At 40.6% G+C, this 23,882-nt stretch overlaps 1 protein-coding gene across 2 annotated transcripts in view; it reads right to left on the bottom strand.

The window, feature by feature from the left end:
- Window positions 1-10,617: 10,617 nt before the first annotated feature.
- mospd2 (motile sperm domain containing 2) overlaps window positions 10,618-23,882 on the bottom strand; it is a 127,009-nt gene continuing 113,744 nt past the window's right edge. For both annotated transcript variants that reach the window (XM_072260694.1, XM_072260695.1), the window contains exons 14-15: window positions 20,682-20,787; window positions 10,618-12,766 (exon numbers count right to left, since the gene is read on the bottom strand). In XM_072260694.1, coding sequence (XP_072116795.1) covers window positions 12,641-12,766; window positions 20,682-20,787 — 232 coding nt within the window. In that variant the 3' untranslated portion in view covers window positions 10,618-12,640. The remainder of the gene's footprint in view (window positions 12,767-20,681; window positions 20,788-23,882) is intronic.

Here is a 23,882-nt window from a genome sequence, read left to right as displayed (position 1 = left end):
AATGGAAACATTTCAAGATTTCCCTTTTCAGTATGATTTTTCCAAAGATTCAGTTTCCTTTTAAATCCAAGCATCTTGTCATTTGCAGTCAAAACATTTTCTCCAGGGTCTTGCAGAGACTATTCAACTAGTTCATATGATGAAAGATGTCTGTTAAGTAGGCTATTTTCTGCAGCCATTTTTCATCTTCAAGGCACTTAGAAAAATCTGGCCTACTACTGTCTTGAAAGTACTCCTGCAATTCACCGTTCAGCTTAAATACCCAGTTGAGAACTCTTCCTCTGCTAAGCCACCGGATTTCTGTATGTAGCAGCAGATTGGTGTGCTCTTTGTCCAGGTTTTCACATGGGTTTTTAAACATTCTCGAGTGAATTCGTCTTAAAGCTAATAAATGACTTGCTTCCAGAATCCTTTTAACGATGGGGACTTTATTTTCAAAAGCTTTAAACTGTTCATTTTGAGATTCTGAAAGTCATTTACAATAATCAGCACTTTTACGTATCATGTGGTTGTGATTTGTAGTTAAGTGTTTTTTTCAATTTTGCTGGAGCCATTGCTACATTGGCAAGTTATTTGCCATAGCCTAGGGACAATGGAATAGGACAATTTGGATCACCAGTCCATGTAAAACCCATTGTAAGTTGCTTTCATTGTAAGGACAGACATTTTTTGTGTTCATTGTTGCACTAGTGCAGTGAAATGAATCAGAAGGTTGTAATTCACCATCATCAACTTTATCAGATTTGTCCACAGGCCTAGAATCCTCCTCTTCCATCTCGCACCTCCTCTTCAAATATTGCCACACTAGACCAACTTTAGAATGAAAATTTCCCTCCAATTTTTTACTACACCAATAGAGTTCATTCACTCCCATAAATCAGTCGGTGGTGCGTAAGGGAAGTTGGGGGAGGGAATTCAGGAGGGAGAGGCTGACGTCACAGCCCAAGTTGGGTGAGTCCATTCAATGTTCGGAAAATGAACATGCTCTTCAACAGTCTACTGTCCTCCCTTCCATGCAATACGGCTCTCACCATCTATCAGCCTACCACCCTCCACTCTGTGCAATACAGCACTCATCAATTATCAGCTTTCTGTCCTCCCCTCCGTGTAATACAGCGCTCACCAGTTATCAACAGCCTCCCCTATCTCACATCGAAAACTGAGAATAGATTCAGCCAAATAAATATGGTCCAACTATGCACTGCCATACTGGATTGAGATTGCCTCTGCAGCTGATCAGTCACTGCCCACCATTGCGAGCGCAAGCATCATGCGAAGTTCACAAACAATGTTTTTTTTAAATCACAGTCTCTCACAGAACCCGTTAAGAAACCCTGGTTAAAGATTGGTATGAAATATGTAAATAAACAGTTTAAACTTTTCCCGCCAAACAACCTGAGAACTGTTATGTTATAGGTTCAGGAGAATATAGAGGTGCTGGTAAGTAATTTTGAAATAAGAAAACTGCAAAAAACTAAGTGTTATGCACAAATAATTCAGAAATAAAATCACACCAAGTTTCTTATTTTCCTAAGTGGTAACCTCCTAAGTTGTAAGGTAGTACTATCTTTTAGGTTCTCATCCAACTACGTGACTAACTGCAATTTGCCTATCGCTATATAGGTCTACAGCAGACGTAATCACCTGGACAATGCAAATATCTATGTCAGGATGCTGTTTATTGACTATAGCTCAGCATTTAACATCATCATTCCTACAGTTCTGATTGAAAAGCTAGGGAACCTAGGCATCTGTACCTCCCTCTGCAATTGGATCCTTGACTTTCTCACCGGAAGACCACAAACTGTGTGTATCATAAATAACATCTTCATCTCGCTGACAATTAACACTGGTGCTCCACAGGGATGTGTGCTTAGCCCACTGCTCTACTCTCTCTGCACCCATAAATGTGTAGCTAGGCATAGCTCAAACAGCATCGATAAATTTGCCAATGATATAACTATTGTTGGCAGAATCTCAGATGGTGATGAAAGGGCATATAGAAGGGAGATATACCACTTAGTTGAGTGGCATCGCAGCAACAACCTTGCACCCAACATCAGCAAGACCGAAGAGCTGATTGTGGACTTCAGGAAGGGTAAGATGTGGGAACACAAACCAATCCTCACAGAGGTATCAGAAGTGGAGAGTGTGAGCAATTTCAAGTTCCTGGGAGTTTATATCTCTGAGGATCTAACCTGAACAGAACGTATTGATGCACCTATAAAGAAGGCAAGACAGCAACTATATTTCATTAGGAGTCAACTAAAACTCTCAAAAACTTCTACAAATGTACCATCGAGAGCATTCTGACTGGCTGCATCACTGTCTGGAATGGGGTGGGGGTGCTACTACACAAAATCAAAATAAATTGCAGAAACTTGTAAGGTTAGTCATCTCTCTCTCTCATGGGTACCAGCCTTTGTAGTATCCAAGAAATCTTCAAGGAGCGATGCCTTTGGAAGGCAGCATCCATCATTAAGCATCCCCACCACTCAGGACATGCCCTCTTCACACTGTTACCATCAGGAAGGAGGTCCAGAAGCCTGAAGACACACACTCAGTGATTCAGGGTCAGCTTCTTCCCCTCTGCCATCTGATTTCTAAATTGACATTGAATCCATGAACACTACCTCACTACATTTTTATTTGCTTTTTTGCACCACTTATTTTAACTACTTAATAGACATATATAAACAATGTAACTCAGTTATTTTGTTTTCTTTGAATTTATTTATCATGTATTTCATTATACTGCTGTAGTAATTTTAACAAACTTCACGACGTGTGCCAGTGATATTAAATCTGATTCTGACTCTGACTTTTTCACAGCTGCTATACAAAGACATTTTTCTCGATCTCACTGAGTTTATTTAGTTACAGGTTCAGAGTAACGAGCTTTTTGGATTACTGGGTGTGTGCCAACTGTCAGACCACCCGTTTCTCCGACACTTAAAGGAGTGGAGAACTCATGCCGCTGTTGCCTCACACTACCAGACGATGGAGATTCAATCCCAACGTCTGGTGCTGTCTGTCCCTGTGGAGTTTGCACCTTCTCCTAGTGACCACATCGGTTTCCTCCCACATCCCAAAGAAGTGTGGATGGGCTAATTTGCTGTTAGTAGCTCACTAGTGTTACATATAGGTAGTGGTAGAATTGTGCGTGTGTGGGGCCGGGGGGGGGCGCGGAGTGTCAAGACCATGGGAAGAATTTTAAAATAAAATGGGATTGATATAGGGCTGGCAAAAATGGGTGGTTTGAAGGCTGGCACAGACACAGTAGTCCAAAAATCCTGTTTACCCCTCTTGCAATGTTAGGACCTTGCATATACTCACATCTGTCTTCACAGCTTCTACTGATCATCCAAGGAATAAATGACTACCGATCGAGTTATACTGTGGATTGATGGTAAGCTGATGCATTCTTTGCTTTTCATCAAAGCAATCTTGTCATCAAACAGCAATCACATTTAATCATTTCCCATTATGAGTGTAGACGGGAATTAAAGTTCAAAAGTTTTGAAAAGATTTTGGTGACCCAACTTTAAGTTCCTAGTATTAAGATAGAAGTGTCTCTCCTACTATTTATATTTAAGATTTAAATTGAATTAAATTGAAGCAAATGTAGGCTTAATTATGCAAGCCATCTGATAAACAACTTGCTTTTAGTTTGAGCAATAGTATGGTTCTCCATTAGCATATTAAATGATTTGATTAGATAAATAGGTAGAAATAATAATTTCTATAATTTCTGGGTTGGGTGTGTGCTTCCAGGGGTGAATCAAGATCAGGTTCACAAAGGAAGCAAAAGAGGGGCATATCTTGACTCAAACGATAACAAATTTGGAATTCTTTCCTTGAGAAGATTATGAAGTTTGGGCAAGACTGAAAGATTTTTGCGAGGCAAAGACAATGGAAACTTTGAATGATATGGAATATCAAAAGAAATGAAGATACAGATCAGAATTGATCAGCGTGAACAGCATAGAAGTCTCCGTGGACTGGTTAACTTGCTCTTAATCCCATTTTATTCATCATGTCTAACAATGACAGGAGATCGGTGTGGGAGAGTTTTAAAAGTGGAAAAGCTATGACACTGGGACAGTTCCAATCTCTTGACCTCAGAAATCTGGGTCCAGTGGTACAAACAAGCATCACAAACTGGGGTCTTCCTTGGTTGCAGTGGATGACCATGACATCTGTGCCTTGTCATGTGCTTCATTCTCCAAGGATCATTGCAGAACCACCTTCCTGGCTGTTAGGGCTCTCTGTAGATCTCATCCGCGCAGTCTACCAGAGCTGACTTCGCATGCTAGGACAGGCATGTCCCTATCTCACCAGGGAATGAGGCCCGCTAGCTACCCTCACCTGGTTTAGCCCACCTGTTGAAGCAGTGTACTGCTTCCTATCTATACTGGACTGGGATTTCAGATCTTCCAGCTGATTTACCTGAACAGATCATATTAATATTTCACAACTTTTGAAATCCAGATCAAGACTTTTGCTGCAGAACCACAAAATAGGCTCACAACTGTACGAAGATTTCAGAATGGATTGTAGCTAATGCTTAGCATGAGCTCCACTTCTCATGGGTCATGTCTGGTCAAATTTCCCAAATTAGATTCCCCATACATTATTTTGACAAATTTCTGATTTAAATTTAAGAGTCATTCCTTTTGGGACCTGCAGTCTGGACAGTTGAATAAGTTCAAAGCATTAATCACCACTTGGCCAGAGTGAAATAATGCCCCAAGTCTTCCTCTTGACTGAATTGTCAATCAACCTTTAGAGCTACAAAGGGTCCCTTCATATAGTCTTTGGAGATGTTACTGCACAACTGAACGGTCATAACAGAAACACTCAAAATAAATTACTATTTCCTTCAAAGCTAGCCCTTTGCACTATCTTAAGGTATTGTTTCACCTACTGAGTGCTTCCAGTTCTTTCTTCATTTCAGCAGCCCTGGGGTTTTTGTGTGTGGTGGCCTCTGTTGGTCATGGTCGACCATGGGTACTGCGCCTCTGGTAGTCACTGGGCTGGAGTGGCCTTTCCAGGGCACAAGCCAGGGCAGAGTTGATATGGAGATCCGTCTGTTGCCCATGCAGTGGGAGCCCCCTCTCCATGCTGATGACAGGTCCAAAGGAACGATGGAAGTCAGTACGGTTTGATGCCAGCAGCATCGCAGGAGTTGCCGTGCCAGTGCTGGGTACAGCAGTCAGTCGTCTTTGAGACTCCGAATTTTTCCTCGGGGTTTACTCCGAAAGCCTTTCCCTTGAGCGGGTATAGCCGCAAGGCAGCGGAGGTTTGAAATCAGAGTCTTCCCTCTCCTATATGAGCTACCATCCATGGTTAACGAACCCCATCTGCCCGGAGCAACTGGTTTTAAGGCACCAGTGGCCCACCTTTGCCCCTTCTCCTCTCCACACACTTGTTGGAGCAAGTCTGAGCACATCTTGACAGGAGCTAGTATTGAGAACTATAGGCGGTGGGATCAGCGAAAATAGGAAATAAATAGAACAACCCAACTACAAAAAAAAACTATAGAAATAGAAACAGTTAATATCTCCTGAATCTGCCATTCTTTTTTTCCCCCCAGTGGTTTACATGAAAACGAAGTGTTAACAACATCGAAGGACTATTAATAGCTATTTTATTATTTATTTATTTTAGCTCTACCACTTGGAGTCGGCCCTTCTGGACCTTTGAGCCATGTTGCCACAACCCCCGATAACCTTAACCAAATCATGGGACAATTTACAAAGACCAGTGAACCTAGCCGATAAATCTTTCGACTGTGAGAGGAACCTGGAATACCAGGGAAAAGCCCACGCATTCCACAGGGAATAACTACAGAGACTTCTGTTAGAACGGCACTGGAATTGAACTTTGAAATACACCGAGCTGTAATAGCATCAGGCTAACCATTTCACTACCGTGGCGCCCACAGTTATTTGATTATTGGTTCTTTGTAAGACTCACACACCAATTATTTCCCATGGCAATTGTCTGTCAATGTTCGATCGATAGAAGGGACTAATTGCATTCAATCCAAGTAGGTTTGGACCCGCAGTGTAAATAGATGGTTTTTAAAAGTCATTTCTCAAAACTGCACTCGAGAAAAATTAGGCTTGAGAAAACAGCAGGGGGGCAGGATTTTGAAAGGTCATTTTAGAATTTTTTTAAACTAGGAATTGTTTTGAGCTAGTGTTTTAAAAATTCTCTGAAGGATGAAGCTGAAAAGAAAAGCTTAATTAGCTACAGAATGCTTAAAATGACAGGGATTTCTGGTATCAGTTGTTTTAATACAGCGTTAAAATGTGTTAGTGGACAGAAACAAATCGCAATTTATGTAGCAAAACGATACCATGTCATAGAGTGTGATATCTTTCAAAATAAGTAATAAATGCGGCGGGGGTGGAATAACATTAAGCCCAAAATAACCCATTTGACGTAGATGGGAGCTGGAGCACTCTGGTCTCATTGCATGTGTCTGGCGGCAGCTTGCTTTTCTGAATTAGATCCTCAGATTCCAATTGTCGTCAAATGGTATACAGTAATTTGAAAGATTGAAAAAAAGAGACAATTTTGCATTTGTTCTGGCAGAATAGCACAGTAAGCAGAACTGCTGCCTGACAGCTCAAACAACCTAGGTTCAATGCTGACTTACAGTGGCGTTTTCGTGTTCTCTCTGTGATTGAAGCTTTAGTTTTTTCCCACATCCCAAAGCACTGGTAAGTTAACTGGCCACTAAACTGCACCCAGTGTATAGGGGCAGGTATTGCACTTATTCCACTTGCAGGGACAAGTGCCAGGAAGGAGATCAGTGGGGAGGAATATGTGGGCTAGGGAGTCACGTAGAGAGCGAACCCTGTGGAAAACTGATCAGAGATGGGAATCTAGTAGGAATAATAAACCAGATTCTTATTTTCCTTGTGCAGGTGGGGGTTAGTTTGAGTAAATTGTGATGATCACCTAGGTTTCTAAATGATTCCATTTCAAATAATATAGTTAGCTTAAGCTTCTTGTTTCATGGGGAATCTGCCTGCATCTCATGTACTCAAAAAATTTACAAGCAGGCAATTATCATTGAAGAAGGGGTGCAAGGACAGTGAGTTTCTAAGGCTACATCCACACTACGCCGGATAATTTTGAAAACGCCGTTTTCGAGTAAAAACGACAGGCGTACACACTAAGAATTTTTCAAAATATCTCTGTCCACACGAACATGGATATTTGGGCGAATCTCCTCTCCTGGGCACGCGCAGGACACACAGAAAACAAGCTAAGAGGAAACGAAAGCGAAGATCAAAGCAAGGGGCTGAAGAAAATCACTTTCATGATTTTTTTTGGGCAGCAACCTTTTGTTTTAGAGAAATAAAACAAATTTGGGGATGCAAAAATGCAAAGAGAAAAAAAGGTAGTGGGCTACATTGCCCTTCATCCTTGTTCCATCATTCAATAATGGCTAATCTTCTACTGCACAACCACATCATTTACAGGGAAGAAGGAATTGTAAAGTACCAAAGCAGGCTTTGAAGAAATAGGCAAAAGGCCCTTATGTTTCTTTTTGCACAGTGCATCCCAAGTGATTAAAAATCCTTAGTCTGTAAAGTATTTTCAGAGAAACTGTTGGGTCATTCAGGGAGAGGGGTAGATGTGTCCATTCGTTGCTGAGATTGAACTGAAAATAAAGTTTAGGGCTAAAACTGTAGATCCAATATGCCAATGACCAAATTAACACAATCCCTTCAAAAAAAAAAATTAAAAAGCCATTAAATGTTTATTCAGTTTTGATTAATGGGACTGGCTTCAGGAGCTAATTATCTACATTAAAGATACAGTAAATGCTTTATAAATCCTTAACATTCAGATTCCAGCATAATGTACAACTAAATAATTTAAAACTTAGAAACTTGGCTCCCTCTGTAAAATCACAAGTAACTAGCCTGCGTGTTATCCTTGATTCAGATGTGAATTTAGAATTCCACATAAAGAGAGTCAGTGGAGCAACATATTGAAAAGGTACATCAGTTTTAATCACGTAATGATGCTGAATAACTAATTCATACCTTTATACCGAATAGATTAGATTACTGCAATACACTTTTTACTGGCCTTCCAAATCAATCTATTGACAAACTTCAACTCATTCAGAATGCTGCTGCTGACTTCTAACTAAAATCAGGGTGAGAAAACACATCACTCCCATACTAGTTACTCTGCATTGGCCTTCCGTGTCCTTTAGACTTGATTTTAGAGTTCTCTTACTTGTTTTTAAAGCTCTTAATGGTTTGGGACCAGAGTACATCACAGAATCATTTTTGCTTTATGATCTTGCTTGAGCTCTCAGGTCCTCTTCCACTGGTCCTAAATTAATTTGAACCACACTCCTAAACAGTGTAATTTAATACCTAAAACGATAAGAGATGCAGACTCAGCTGACAGTTTTAAGCACCAGCTCAAAACCTATTTATTTAACTTTGCTTTCAACTAACATCTTCTTGTCTTTTATTTTCATGTTTGCACTGTATCCCATTGTGAAGCACGTTGAACTACCTCAACTGTATGAAAATTGCCCTATAAATAAGTTATTATTATTAAATTAACTTCCATGTTTCAATTCTGGCATTAATAAATGCATTAGAAATAGATTAACAGTGAAGCCTTTGGGAAATTCACTGTCAATTTTCAATAGCTCTCTAAAATTGTTATTAACTATTTATCTTTAATTTTACAGAAGTCTAAGGTTATGTAATGTTCTTATAGGACTATTTAAAATATTATTTCAAATACCATTAAATATTTGCAAATAAGTTCCATTGTTTCAGTAAATCAGTATATTTTATTGTTTTTACTATCACTGTACAGCAAACCTTGTGGGAAACAGTGTATAAACATGGGTACAAGCAAGGGTCATTTAAATTAATCTACTTTCTGCAACAGACTTCTGAAATACCAGATTAAAACAACTGTATTTGGAAGGTTCCACAATTGAAATGTATTCCACAGCAAACCCCCCCCCCCCCACCCCACCCAAAGTTTATATCGTGATTTCAACATGTAGGGAATGTTGGATCTGTTTAATCCTTACTTTCTTTGCAGCTTAACAATTGATTGTCCGCTTGTATTTTTTAAAAGAATAATTACTTATATACAAGTAACTGTTTAGTGTGCTTCCTTATGTCCTCAGTATGTATATAGAAACATAGAAAATAGGTGCATAAAATTCCACCCTTCGAGCCTGATCTGCCATTCAGTACGTTCTTGGCTGATCATCCAACTCAGAACCCTGTACCAGCCTTCCCTCCATACCCCCTGATCCCTTCAGCCACAAGGGCCATATCTAACTCCCTCTTAAATATAGCCAATGAACTGGCCTCAACTGTTTCCTGTGGCAGAGAATTCCACAGATTCACCACTCTCTGTGTGAAGAAGTTTTTCCTAATCTCGGTCCTAAAAGGCTTCCCCTTTATCCTCAAACTGTGACAAGTAAAAAAGATGTGAATTATGATAAGGCATATGAATAATATGACTCATAATATTGAGTAACCCCAGCTTCCAAGACTTAAATGAATCCAATCAAAGAAATCCCATCCATCATCTCCTTCTGAAATAATCTGGTTTACTTCTAGACTCAAGTTGTAAAGGTAATGTGCAAATTTCCCATAGCAGGGAAAATGTACCCTAAGTAACAAAGATCCTAATCAATTACGTGGAAGAGAGGTGTAGGCTCCATTTCCATACATAAAGTACATATTGTTCCATGAACTTAGAACTTTCCTTATTACTCAACAGGAGCCTTGTTGAATTGTAATATTCTGATGGGTATCGTCAATGAAAATCCCAGAGTCAATACCCCATTTAGGACAATGTGAAGTATAATCAGAATCAGGTTTATTATCACCGGCATGTGACGTGAAATTCAACACTGCTGTTATAGAAAAAGCTAGCAACTGTTGTGGTCCCAACTGGTGTCAGAATAGAGATTAAACAGGAATTATTTTTGCTTTGTTTGATTTGAAACATTGTCTGGAACTACACTGGTGGTGCAGCCATGATCTCCATACAAGTGTGGATAACAAATGAACCTTAATATTTTTCTTAAACAACGTAGAACACATAATTAATTTCCACGCTAAGCCCGTAGTAGTAAAAAAGAAAACAAAAAAATTGTGAACATTGAAATTATTATTCCCCAGGCCAGCAGAAATATTTACTTTAGAAATAAATCAGTTTAGGAAAATAAATTCAGGTTAATATAGAGATGAAATACCCGAAGAAGATTTTGTACAAGAAGGGTGCAAAGTAATTAACATCAATATAAAGTATATTCAATGGAGTAAACATAATCATTGTCCATTGCAGATGTTGCTCACCGATTTTTGAAAAACAGCAATTACATGATGTTCTTCACTTGATCAAAGCGCCAATTTTTACAGTCAGAGAGAGAACATGGAAACAGGCTCTTCAGCCTGTCCAGTCTGTACCAATATTAATCAAACATTCATAGACTAATCCTACCACAGTCATTGTACTCGTATATAAAAAATTAGCTTCTAATACAGTAATCAAGAATAATACACAACCTTTGCAACTTGTACATGCACTTTTTATTACTAAATTTTTATTCATAATTACATTTCTGTAATAACAGTCTACAATAAATACTCATTTGTTCTTGAAATCTGGTTACAAACAAAAGGTTTATTAGCAAATAATATAAAACACTTGCAAATAATTTTCTGCAGTGTTAAGACACGATCAGCAATTTTATTATACCATAAAGTGCATTTTAATTTAGATTTCTAGCTCTGGAGTGATAATCTGAACAATAATATATCATGCATTACAGCACAATCCTTATCATGAAACTCAAATTAGATACTTCGTAAATGCTTAATTTTTGCTTCAAATGTGAAGTCCCAAATAACAGAAATTCTTTCAGCTTCAGTAGTATACAACTATATTAGTTTTTAAACAAGATGTGGGAAGAAAGCAAACACTAAATAATGCAATCACCACAATCCAGCAAGTCTCTTGTACACTCACAGAAGTAATTTAGCTTCAAATTTTCTGCTTATTACTAACAGATCTGCATTTTTGCTTGAAATTTATTTTTTGATATTATTCTTTTACATCGCTATGAATCAAATTCTATCAGTATGCCAGTGGATCATTTGGGTGCTGGTTCTATAATATCAATAGTTAAACCTAGTCAAATGTTTGTCATTTATGCATATTGACGTACAAATATCATTTGCTTTTGGCACTGCATACTTTAATAATTTTCTATTGCCACTATTTATCAGGTGTCCATTGAATGTGAGTTAACTTACGGGGCAAAACTTTTAACAAAATAGGTAACCAGATTGCAGATAATAATGACAGACCTAGAATTAAACTTCAAGTTGGTGGCACTTGTTTCTTCTTAAATATCTATGTCTTGAGTAATTATAGCATTCTCCCAAGAGCCTCAGGTGTTGAGGACTAAACCAAGTTATCATCAAATATATCTTTCCTTCCTGGTTTTTGAAATGAAATACCACTCCTCCAGTAAGGCAGCAACACAAAGTCTGGAGTTTGAAAATATTATCAACATTAGAAATGTTAGAAGTTATATGAGATTTAAGGGCAACATTAGAAGTTATATGAGATTTAAGGGCAACTCTGCCATTGCTCACTGGCATTGGTTTCCCATCACTGTGCTCTTGTTCTTGTGCCAAGAGATGGACTCCTGCTATTTAGCATTTAGTTATAGGATTTTGAATTTTGTGCATGGCACTAAATATCAAACAGGAAGAAAATTTAGATCAAAAGGAAAATTATCTTCCAAAAGGAAAATGAAAATGGACCAAGATTACTTACAACGATTTAAGTCTTGTGGCATTCAATTAGTTTAAACAAAAATCAATGTTCATGTACTGAGTTAACTATAGTTACACTATTTACTCCAAACATTCAGTATAAACCCAGTAATTTGCATTTCTGTTAATAACTCACTGGAATAGAAAATCTCATTATCATTTCTTTAGTAAACATTATTTTCTAACCTTCTCCTTCTGATTATAAAAAAAAAGGTACATTCGATAGTCATCACTATAGCACTTAAAAGGGGATATTAAATGGCTAGTCATTTCTCCAGAACCCTCTTGCTAGAAGATTCAACTTGTTCTAGGAACTTCAGGACTGAGCAGATAAATTAAGGGGCTATAAGAAACAAATCAGTTGTACATTTTGCTTGTCACATTTGACAAGCACTGAGAGATCAACCTGCTTTTATTCATCTTATAGGCTTCAGCATTATACCCAAATAATCCTGGGGAGAATAGTAGTTTAGTCATTTTTGCATCGTGTTGTTAGTAGCACCAAGGTATATTGCAGACCAACTGCCAAATCACAGACATGATTCATTACTAGACAGCTTGTTTACAACATTAACATTAATTTCTTACATTATAAATCTTATCAAAGAGTTTCAAAAATGGCAAAATATAAAACAAAATTGGTCATCTTGTAGCCTTCAGCATATCACATATTATTGGCAACTTGTGAAGAGGAAATGCAAAACAAGTCAGCAACTTTGGTATATCTTGTATGGATCAAAAAGTTGGCTGAAAGTTGGCATGCAATTGTCTGAGGATTAGAAATGCCAGGATAGAACGTGAATGACCAAAAATGCAACCATGATAGTTAATAATTGCAGAAAAATGAGACAACGATCAATCCGCTCTTCCAGTTGTCTATTGGACACCAATAACTTATTTATCTGTTAAAACAAAATACAACATAAAATACAGAACATAATTCAATTTGCATTACTGTATACAATATACCATTAAAATCATGTCTAGTGGATAAACACAAAAGTTGAAAATTTGTTAAACATATTGAAGATAATAAAAACTTATCAATCTCACCCAATTAAGTTGCTGCATCCAATAAATTCACTCTTATTTTTGAATGCTACGTTACTTATTATAAACACCAGCAAGTTATCAAAGTGGCAAAGACAAGAATTATTTTTGATTATTAATATAGAGTTTAAGCCAAACATTGAACTGTTGCACTTCAAAAAGATCAGATCATCAGAAACAAAATTGGAATATAGTGCGATAAATATTTGAAGTTTACAATGAGGCACAGCTCATTTGTTTGTAGAACTTGTTTTCTTTTCCAATTAGTCAAGTCCTTGAAATCTGAGACTATTCTTTTTTTCTGATAAGATAGACCAAATGGACTTCTAGTTACAGGCATTTTTGTAGATTAAAAAACACTCTAAACCTACATATCTCTGGCATGGACACAAAGTTCCTTTTAAATCCCATGGAGGACAAGCTGCTTATGCATAATCAAACCAAAAGAATGAAATTTGCACATTCTCCCTGCAACTGCATGGATTTCTTCAACGTCCTCCAGTTTCTTTGCACATTCCAAAACCATCTGTGAGTCCGTGTGTCTCCATGTCTGTGTGTGTGGTGTGCGTGCACGCGAGCATTGGGGTTGAATAAGCACCAAGACCTGAGGGTACCTAGCAATTAATGTCAATGGTGTGACAGTCATTTGGTATCCCTATGTAACATGAGCCTAGATATGTAGATGATCTCTCCAAATGCATTCAAACGTTTAAATTCTTCCAATTTATTTTAATATTTGGAACATTTGACTTTTAAAAAGGCACTCACTAACAGCAAACTGCCAATAGGCAGTAAGGGCAGTCTGTAGACTAGTGTCGGAATCAGTCTTCAAAACCTGGTCACTTTAGTGGCACAAGATGACTGTGAAGCCTCAAGCTAGCCACAGAAAGTTGGTGAAATCAAAGTAATATTGTGCTCCAACCCATTATAAAACTCTACCACAAAAATACAGTGACTTTTAAAACAAAATAATGGCTCTTGGGTTTGGACCATATCATGCTCAGAACATCATTCCATTTGCCTTTCCAGCATCACAACTCATCTCATCATGGGAAAGAAATTACAAGTAGGCCAAGGAGGAATGGAAAATTTATTCCTGAAATCGCGCATTTGTACAACAATTCAACACTTTCACAATAACTTCATACTGGTACTGGCCCATATATGGGACCTCTTTTGGCGTCCTGTACAAAAAGGACGGGTTGCACTTGAATCCTAGGGGGACCAATATCCTGGCAGGGAGATTAGCGGGGGCTACTGAGGTGACTTTAAACTAGAATGGTTGGGGGGTGGGAATCAAATTAAAGAGGCTAGGCGTGAGGAGGTTAGTTCACAACAGGGGGATGGGAACCAGTGCAGAGAGACAGAGGGGTGTAAAGTGAGAGTAGAAGCAAAAAGTACTATGGAGAAAAGTAAAAGTGGCAGGCCGACAAATCCAGGGCAAGCATTAAAAAGGGCCACTTTTCAGCATAATTGTATAAGGGCTAAGAGAGTTGTAAAAGAGCGCCTGAAGGCTTTGTGTGTCAATGCAAGGAGCATTCGTAATAAGGTGGATGAATTGAAAGTGCAGATTGTTATTAATGATTATGATATAGTTGGGATCACAGAGACATGGCTCCAGGGTGACCAGGGATGGGCGCTCAACGTTCAGGGATATTCAATATTCAGGAGGGATAGACATGAAGGAAGGGGAGGTGGGGTGGCGTTGCTGGTTAAAGAAGAGATTAACGCAATAGAAAGGAAGGACATAAGCTGGGAAGATGTAGAATCGATACGGGTAGAGCTGCGTAACACTAAGGGGCAGAATACGCTGGTGGGAGTTGTGTACAAGCCACCTAACAGTAGTAGTGAGGTCGGAGATGGTATTAAACAGGAAATTAGAAATGTGTGCAATAAAGGAACAGAAGTTATAATGGGTGACTTCAATCTACATGTAGATTGGGTGAACCAAATTGGTAAAGGTGCTGAGGAAGAGGATTTCTTGGAATGTATGCGGGATGGTTTTTTGAACCAACATGTCGGGGAACCAACTAGAGAGCAGGCTATTCTGGACTGGGTTTTGAGCAATGAGGGAGGGTTAATTAGCAATCGTCGTGAGAGGCCCCTTGGGTAAGAGTGACCATAATATGGTGGAATTCTTCATTAAGATGGAGAGTGACATAGTTAATTCAGAAACAAAGGTTCTGAACTTAAAGAGGGGTAACTTTGAAGGTATGAGACGTGAATTAGCTAAGATAGACTGGCAAATGACACTTAAAGGATTGACGGTGGATATGCAATGGCAAGCATTTAAAGGTTGCATGGATGAACTACAACAATTGTTCATCCCAGTTTGGCAAAAGAATAAATCAAGGAAGGTAGTGCACCCGTGGCTGACAAGAGAAATTAGGGATAGTATCAATTCCAAAGAAGAAGCATACAAATTAGCCAGAGAAAGTGGCTCACCTGAGGACTGGGAGAAATTCAGAGTTCAGCAGAGGAGGACAAAGGGCTTAATTAGGAAGGGGAAAAAAGATTATGAGAGAAAACTGGCAGGCAACATAAAAACGGACTGTAAAAGCTTTTATAGATATGTAAAAAGGAAAAGACTGGTAAAGACAAATGTAGGTCCCCTGCAGACAGAAACAGGTGAATTGATTATGGGGAGCAAGGGCATGGCAGACCAATTGAATAATTACTTTGGTTCTGTCTTCACTAAGGAGGACATAAATAATCTTCCAGAAATAGTAGGGGACAGAGGGTCCAGTGAGATGGAGGAACTGAGCGAAATACATGTTAGTAGGGAAGTGGTGTTAGGTAAATTGAAGGGATTGAAGGCAGATAAATCCCCAGGGCCAGATGGTCTGCATCCCAGAGTGCTTAAGGAAGTAGCCCAAGAAATAGTGGATGCATTAGTGATAATTTTTCAAAACTCGTTAGATTCTGGACTAGTTCCTGAGGATTGGAGGGTGGCTAATGTAACTCCACTTTTTAAAAAAGGAGAGAGAGAGAAACCGGGGAATTATAGACCGGTTAGCCTAACGTCGGTGGTGGGGAAACTGCTGGAGTCAGTTATCAAGGATGTGATAACAGCACATTTGGAAAGCGGTGAAATCATCGGACAAAGTCAGCATGGATTTGTGAAAGGAAAATCATGTCTGACGAATCTCATTGAATTTTTTGAGGATGTAACTAGTAGAGTGGATAGGGGAGAACTAGTGGATGTGGTATATTTGGATTTTCAGAAGGCTTTTGACAAGGTCCCACACAGGAGATTAGTGTGCAAACTTAAAGCACACGGTATTGGGGGTAAGGTATTGGTGTGGGTGGAGAGTTGGTTAGCAGACAGGAAGCAAAGAGTGGGAATAAACGGGACCTTTTCAGAATGGCAGGCGGTGACTAGTGGGGTACCACAAGGCTCAGTGCTGGGACCCCAGTTGTTTACAATATATATTAATGACTTGGATGAGGGAATTAAATGCAGCATCTCCAAGTTTGCGGATGACACGAAGCTGGGTGGCAGTGTTAGCTGTGAGGAGGATGCTAAGAGGATGCAGGGTGACTTGGATAGGTTGGGTGAGTGGGCAAATTCATGGCAGATGCAATTTAATGTGGATAAATGTGAAGTTATCCACTTTGGTGGCAAAAATAGGAAAACAGATTATTATCTGAATGGTGGCCAATTAGGAAAAGGGGAGGTGCAACGAGACCTGGGTGTCATTATACACCAGTCATTGAAAGTGGGCATGCAGGTACAGCAGGCGGTGAAAAAGGTGAATGGTATGCTGGCATTTATAGCGAGAGGATTCGAGTACAGGAGCAGGGAGGTACTACTGCAGTTGTACAAGGCCTTGGTGAGACCACACCTGGAGTATTGTGTGCAGTTCTGGTCCCCTAATCTGAGGAAAGACATCCTTGCCATAGAGGGAGTACAAAGAAGGTTCACCAGATTGATTCCTGGGATGGCAGGACTTTCATATGAAGAAAGACTGGATGAACTCGGCTTGTACTCGTTGGAATTTAGAAGATTGAGGGGGGATCTGATTGAAACGTATAAGATCCTAAAGGGATTGGACAGGCTAGATGCAGGAAGATTGTTCCCTATGTTGGGGAAGTCCAGAACGAGGGGCTACAGTTTGAGGATAGAGGGGATGCCTTTTAGGACCCAGATTAGGAAAAACTTCTTCACACAGAGAGTGGTGAATCTGTGGAATTCTCTGCCACAGGAAGCAGTTGAGGCCAGTTCATTAGCTATATTTAAGAGGGAGTTAGATATGGCCCTTGTGGCTACGGGGGTCAGGGGGTATGGAGGGAAGGCTGGGGCGGGGTTCTGAGTTGGATGATCAGCCATGATCATAATAAATGGCGGTGCAGGCTCGAAGGACCGAATGGCCTACTCCTGCACCTATTTCCTATGTTTCTATGTTTCTATATATAAGATGTAAGCATTTTAAAGTTACCATCCTATAATCAACCTGACTGAATTTTTCAAGGAAGGAAGTTGATGACGGCAAGGCCGTGGATGTTGTTTGCATGGATTTTAGCAAGGCCTTGACAAGGTCCTGCATGGGAGGTTGGTCAAGAAGGTTCAGTTGCTTGCCATTCGTGATGAGGTAGAAAATTGGATTAGACAATAATTTTGTGGGAGAATCCAGAGCATGGTAGTAGATGGTTGCCTCTCTGACCATCATTCCCACAATCCTGATTAAGGAGTTGCAGAACCTGGGCCTTTATAACTTCCTCTCCAATTGGATCCTCAATTTCCCAACCGGAAGACCACAATCTGCGTGGATTGGTGATAACATATCCTCCTCACTGACAATCAACACCTGCGCACCTCAAGGGTTTGTGCTTAGCCCACTGCTCTACTCTCTATATACACATAACTGTGTGGCTAGGCATAGCTTAAATATCATCTATAAATTTCCTGATGATACAACCATCGTTGGTAGAATCTCAGGTGGTGACGAGAGGGCGGACAGGAGTGAGATATGCCAACAAGTGGAGTGGTGCTGCACCAACAACCTGGCACTCAAAATCAGTAAGACGAGAGTTGACTGTGGACTTCAGGAAGGGTAAGATGAAGGAACGCATACCAATCCTCATAGAAGGATCAGAAGTGAAGAGAGTGAGCAGCTTCAAGTTCCTGGGTGTCAAGATCTCTGAGGATCTAACCTGGTCCCAACATATCAATGTAGTTATAAAGAAGGCAAGACAGCTGCTATACTTCATTAGGAGTTTGAAGAGATTTGGCATGTCAATAAATACACTCAAAAACCTCTATAGATGTACCGTGGAGAGTATTCTGACAGGCTGCATCACTGTCTGGTATGGGGGGGAGGGGCTACTGCACAGCACTGAAAGATGTTGCAGAGGGTTATAAATTTAGTCAGCTCCATCCTGGGTACTAGCCTACAAAGTACCCAGGACATCTTCAGGGAGTGATGTCTCAGAAAGGCAGCGTCCATTATTAAGGACCTCCAGCACCCAGGGGCATGCCCTTTTCTCACTGTTACTCTCAGGTAGGAGGTACAGAAGCCTGAAGGCACACACTCAGCAATTCAGGAACAGCTTTTTCCCCTCTGCCATCTGATTCCTAAATGGACATTAAACCCTTGGACACTACCTCACTTTTTAAAATATACAGTATTTCTGCTTTTTGCATGTTTTTAATCTATTCAATATACGTATACTATAATTGATTTATTTACTTATTTATTATTCTTTTTATTTTATTTTTTTTCTCTCTTCTATATTATGTATTGCATTGAACGGCTGCTGCTAAGTTAACAAATTTCATGTCACTTGCCGGTGATAATGAACCTGATTCTGACAGGAGGCCTGTCACAATGTGCCACAGGAACCTGTACTGGGTCCGTGACTGTTTGTCATCTATATCAACCATCTAGATGATAATGTAAACACAAAATACTCTGCAGATGCTGGGGTCAAAGCAACACTCACAACACGCTGGAGGAACTCAGCAGGTCGGGCAGCATCCATGGTAACGGTCAGTCAACATTTTGGGCTGGAATCCTTCATCAGGACTGAAGAGGGAAGGGGCAGAGGCCCTATAAAGAAGGTGGGGGGAGGGTGGGAAGGAGAAGGCTGATAGGTTCCAGGGGAAAACCAGTAATGGGAAAGATAAAGGGGTGGGGGGGGGGAGGCAAGAAAGGTGAAGAAGGAATAGGTGAAAGCACAATGGGTAGTAGGAGGCGGCAGAACCATGAGGGAGGTAGTAGGCAGCTGGAGGAGGGGGCAGAGTGAAACTGGGATAGGGGAAGGGAGGAGGAGGGAATTACTGGAAGTTGGAAAATTCAATGTTCATACCAAGGGGCTGGAGACTACCCAGATGGTATATGAGGTGTTGCTCCTCCAACCTGAGTTTCACCTCATCATGGCAGTAGAGGAGGCCATGTATGGAATATCCGAATGGGAATGCGAAGCAGAGTTGAAGTGGGTGGCAACTGGGAGATAACCATTCAGGGCCCCAAACAGTCCTTCCAGGTGAGTCTGTTGGGGTCATCTTTTGCACCCGCCGCTCCCGGTGCGGCCTCCTCTACATCGGTGAAACCTGACGCAGATTGGGGGACAACTTCGTCGAGCACCTCCGCTCCGTCCGCCACAACAGACAGGATCACCCGGTAGCCACCCGTTTGCATGGATGCTGCTCGACCTGCTGAGTTCCTCCAGCAGGTTGTGAGTGTTAGATGATAATGTAGTAAACTGCAGATGACACCAAGACTGGAGGTGTAGTTGAGAGCAAGGAAAGCTTGCAGTGGGATCTGGACAAGCTGAAAAAATGGGCTGAAAGATGGCAGATGGGATTTAATGCAGACAAGTGTGAGGTGTTAAGACTATGGGAGGACAAACCAGAGTAGGACTTACACGCTGAGTGGTAGGGCACTGAAGAGTGTAGTAGAACAGAGTGATCTGAAAATATAAATTGATAATTCTTTGAAAGTGGTGCCACAAGTAGATAGCGCACATTGACCTTCATAAATCAAAGAACTGAGTTCAGGAGTTGGGACGTTATGTTGAAGTTGCACAAGATATTGGTGCGGCCCAAGTTGGAGTGTGTGCAGTTTTGGTCATCTATTTACAGGAAAGATATCAATAAGATTGAAAGACTGCAGAGAAAATTTACAAAGATGTTACCAGGACGCAAGGACCTGAGTTAGAGGGAAGGGTTGAATAGGTTAGTACTTTATTGCCTAGAATGTAGGAGAATGAAAGGAGACAAAATTATGAGGGGTATAGTTAGGGTAAATACAAGCAGGCTTTTTCCAGTGAGGTTGGGTGAGACTAGAACTAGAGGTCACAGATTAAAGGTCAAAAGTGAATTGTTTAAGGGGAACATGAAGAGGAACTTCTTCACTCAGAAGGGTCTGAGATTGTGGATTGCACTGCTAGCGGAAATGGTGGATGCAGGTTTGACTTCATCATTTAAGAGAAATTTGAATAGGTACATGGATAGGAGGGGTATGAGGGCTACGGTCTAGATGCAGGTCGATGGGTCTAGGTAGATTAATAGTTTGGAATGGATTAGGTGGGCTGAAGGGTATGTTTCTGTGCTGTAGTATTCTATGACTTTATGACTCTAGCATGACTGCCAGATTACAGTAACTGCCTTGTCAATAAAATGCATAGAGGTACAGTAAATTATGGGTGTTAATTATGCATTACCAAGTTTTATGTTTCAAAATCTAAATTAGATCAGAATTAGATTAACATTTCATTTTGCATATGCATTGCTATACAAATAGAACAAAATCTTTGTTTACCTACCTTTGAATGCAAATTATCTTGGTTTGAAAAAGCTATATGCCCTTTAATGAGATTTTCTTTGGCAACAGTAGGAGCCTTAGAGCTTTCAACAACATGACACCTCAATCTGCAGAGTACAATAATCAAAAGAAACTTCAAAATTAAGTTATCGTACAAAATGTTATTAGCAAAACATACCTCACAAGTAATCTAATGGCTACACTACGTAATTTAGAGAAATGTAGCATTGTCCATTTCAAATTAGGTAAAACATTATTTTTTAAGACTTCCTAAAGCAGCTTTGGGAACATTGCAGTTTATGTTGTTTGTCACTAGGACAGCATTTTGAAGATACTGACTATAATTCACAGTTTACTGAAAGGGCAAGGGTAGAGTGCAAACCGAGGTCCCAAATTGGCCAATTTCATTATCATAAGACTGGACCTGGACTTCGACTGAAAACGGCCTCCTTCACTGTCACAATGAGGTTGGAGGTTAGTCGTGATGAAGGGTCTCGGCCTGAAACATCGACTGTACCTCTTCCTATAGATGCTGCCTGGCCTGCTGCGTTCATCAGCAATTTTTATGTGTGTTGCTTGGAGGTGCAACATTTCGTTTTCTGTCTGGCTAGCCTCTATTTCTCAACTAATGTTGATTTCTCTAACTTCCGGTAATTTGTCTTTCATTCCCCCTGCTCTCTTTTTCCATTCCCTAATCTGGTTCTCCTCTCACCCCTTCTTTTCTCCTCACCTGCCCATCACCTCCCTCTGGTTCCCCTCCTCCTTCCATTATTACATGATTTATTGTCCTCTTGTATTAGATTCCTTCTTCAGCACCCAGCTTCTTACATCATCAACTCTCCCCCACCCACCCAACTGCCTTCACCTATCATCTGCCAGTTTTTGTACCCCTCCCTCCACCTGCTTATTCTACATTCTGCCCCCTTCCTTTCCAGTCTTGATGAAGGGTCTTGGTCTGAAACATGAACTACTTATTTGCCTCAATTGATGCTGCTTGACTTGCTCAGTTCCTCCAGCATTTTGTGTGTGTTACCCAAGAATAGCCACTTGAACATCTGACTGATGTTACAAAAGTGTAATAGTGGTAGTTCAGGATCAACATGCTCCAGTAAGGTTGAAGGATCATGATAACAAACCCAAGGAATCCTGGATTTCAAGAGTTGGATAGAGTGATGCCTTTTTGGGAGGACAAAATGAATGGCAAGCTCCTAGGGTACTGAGGACAGAAGTCCATGGATTCACAAATGTACCAGCAAAGTGATGAAGGTAGCTTGTAAGATGCTTGGTTTCATTAGCCAGGGCACAGAACATGTGACAGTAGGGAGGTAACGATACTTTTTTAAAGAGGGCTTCCCTTTCTCCACCATCAACCCTGCTCTCAACCACATCTCCCCCATTTCAAGCACATCTGCTCTCACCCCATTCTCCCGCCACCCCACTAGGAATAGGGTTCCCCTTGTCCTCACCTACCACCCCACAAGCCTCTGGGTCCAACATATTATTCTCCGTAACTTCCGCCACCTCCAACGAGATCCCACCACTAAGCACATCTTTCCCTCCCCCGGCCTCTGCTTTCCACAGGGATCGCTCCCTACGCGACTCCCTTGTCCATTCGTCCCCCCCATCCCTCCCCACTGATCTCCCTCCTGGCACTTATCCTTGTACGTGGAACAAGTGCTACACATGCCCTTACACTTCCTCCCTCACCACCATTCAGGGCCCCAGACAGTCCTTCCAAGTGAGGCGACACTTCACCTGTGAGTCGGCTGGGGTAATATACTGCGTCCGGTGCTCCCGGTGTGGCCTTCTATATATTGGCGAGACCCGACACAGACTGGGAGACTGTTTCGCTGAACGCCTACGCTCTGTCCACCAGAGAAAGCAGGATCTCCCAGTGGCCACACATTTTAATTCCACGTCCCATTCCCATTCTGATATATCTATCCACGGCCTCCTCTACTGTAAAGATGAAGCCACTCTCAGGTTGGAGGAACAACACCCTATATTCCGTCTGGGTAGCCTCCAACCTAATGGCATGAACATTGACTTCTCAAACTTCCGCTAATGCCCCACCTCCCTCTCGTACCCCATCCGTTATTTATTTATTTATTTATATATACACACATTCTTTTTCTCTCTCTCCTTTTTCTCCCTCTGTTCCTCTCACTATACTCCTTGCCCATCCTCTGGGTCCCCCCCCCCCCTTTTCTTTCTCCCTAGGCCTCCTGTCCCACGACCCTCTCATATCCCTTTGCCAATCAACTGTCCAGCTTTTGGCTCCATCCCTCCCCCTCCTGTCTTCTCCTATAATTTTGGATCTCCCCCTCCCACTTTCAAATCTCTTACTAGCTCTTCTTTCAGTTAGTCCTGATGAAGGGTCTCGGCCTGAAACGTCGACTGTACCTCTTCCAGTAGATGCTGCCTCGCCTGCTACGTTCACCAGCAACTTTTATGTGTGTTGCTTGAACCAAACTATTAGTTAGGTCATAGCTAGAGTACTGTGAACTTTCCTGGCTGTCACAGTATGGAAATGATGTCACTGTGCTGAGTTTCAGTTTAGAGGAGAGAATGGATAAGCTGAATTGGAAGCTGAAGCAGTGGGTTAAATGGTGCTTGACCGAGAAATGCAAAATTATGAAAGGCACAGACGGAATAAAAAGCGAACAACTTTCACCGTATTTGAAATATATAAGTAAAGGAGTATTCGAGTGGATCCAAGGGGAAAAAATTTCAACCACTGAATGTTGGAAACCAGAATACACAACCTGAGGGGAAGGTGGTGGGAGAAACCCTCAACAGTTTAACATCTAAGTGAACACTAGAAAAAACTTCAAGGCATGGAATGCTATTACGTTGGAAAATGGGATATTATTTATATATATATAAAATACATAACTCTATAACATGTCTTGATATGCTAAATAATTCAAAATTCTACCAATGTCTTCTTGCTGTATTACATTGTTCCCCTCAACTAACTTTGAATCTCCGTATTAAGAGATTACACACTTGTAATCTCAAATAACATCACATGAAATCTGGTAATTTTCTTACTGCTTTTTGTTGGGACTTGCAGTGTTCAAACTCATTGCTAAAATTTCATTATCACACCAGTAAACACATCTCAAAATAACCCACTGGCTATAGGCTGTTATATGAATTGAGATTGTAAAACAAGTTTTTTTTTTGTTTCATCAACATG

Source organism: Mobula birostris, chromosome 6, assembly GCF_030028105.1.
Source record: "Mobula birostris isolate sMobBir1 chromosome 6, sMobBir1.hap1, whole genome shotgun sequence".
Lineage (NCBI taxonomy): Eukaryota > Metazoa > Chordata > Chondrichthyes > Myliobatiformes > Myliobatidae > Mobula > Mobula birostris.
The sequence above is the reverse complement of the archived record's forward strand: the minus strand, read 5'-3'. Positions and strand labels throughout refer to the sequence as shown.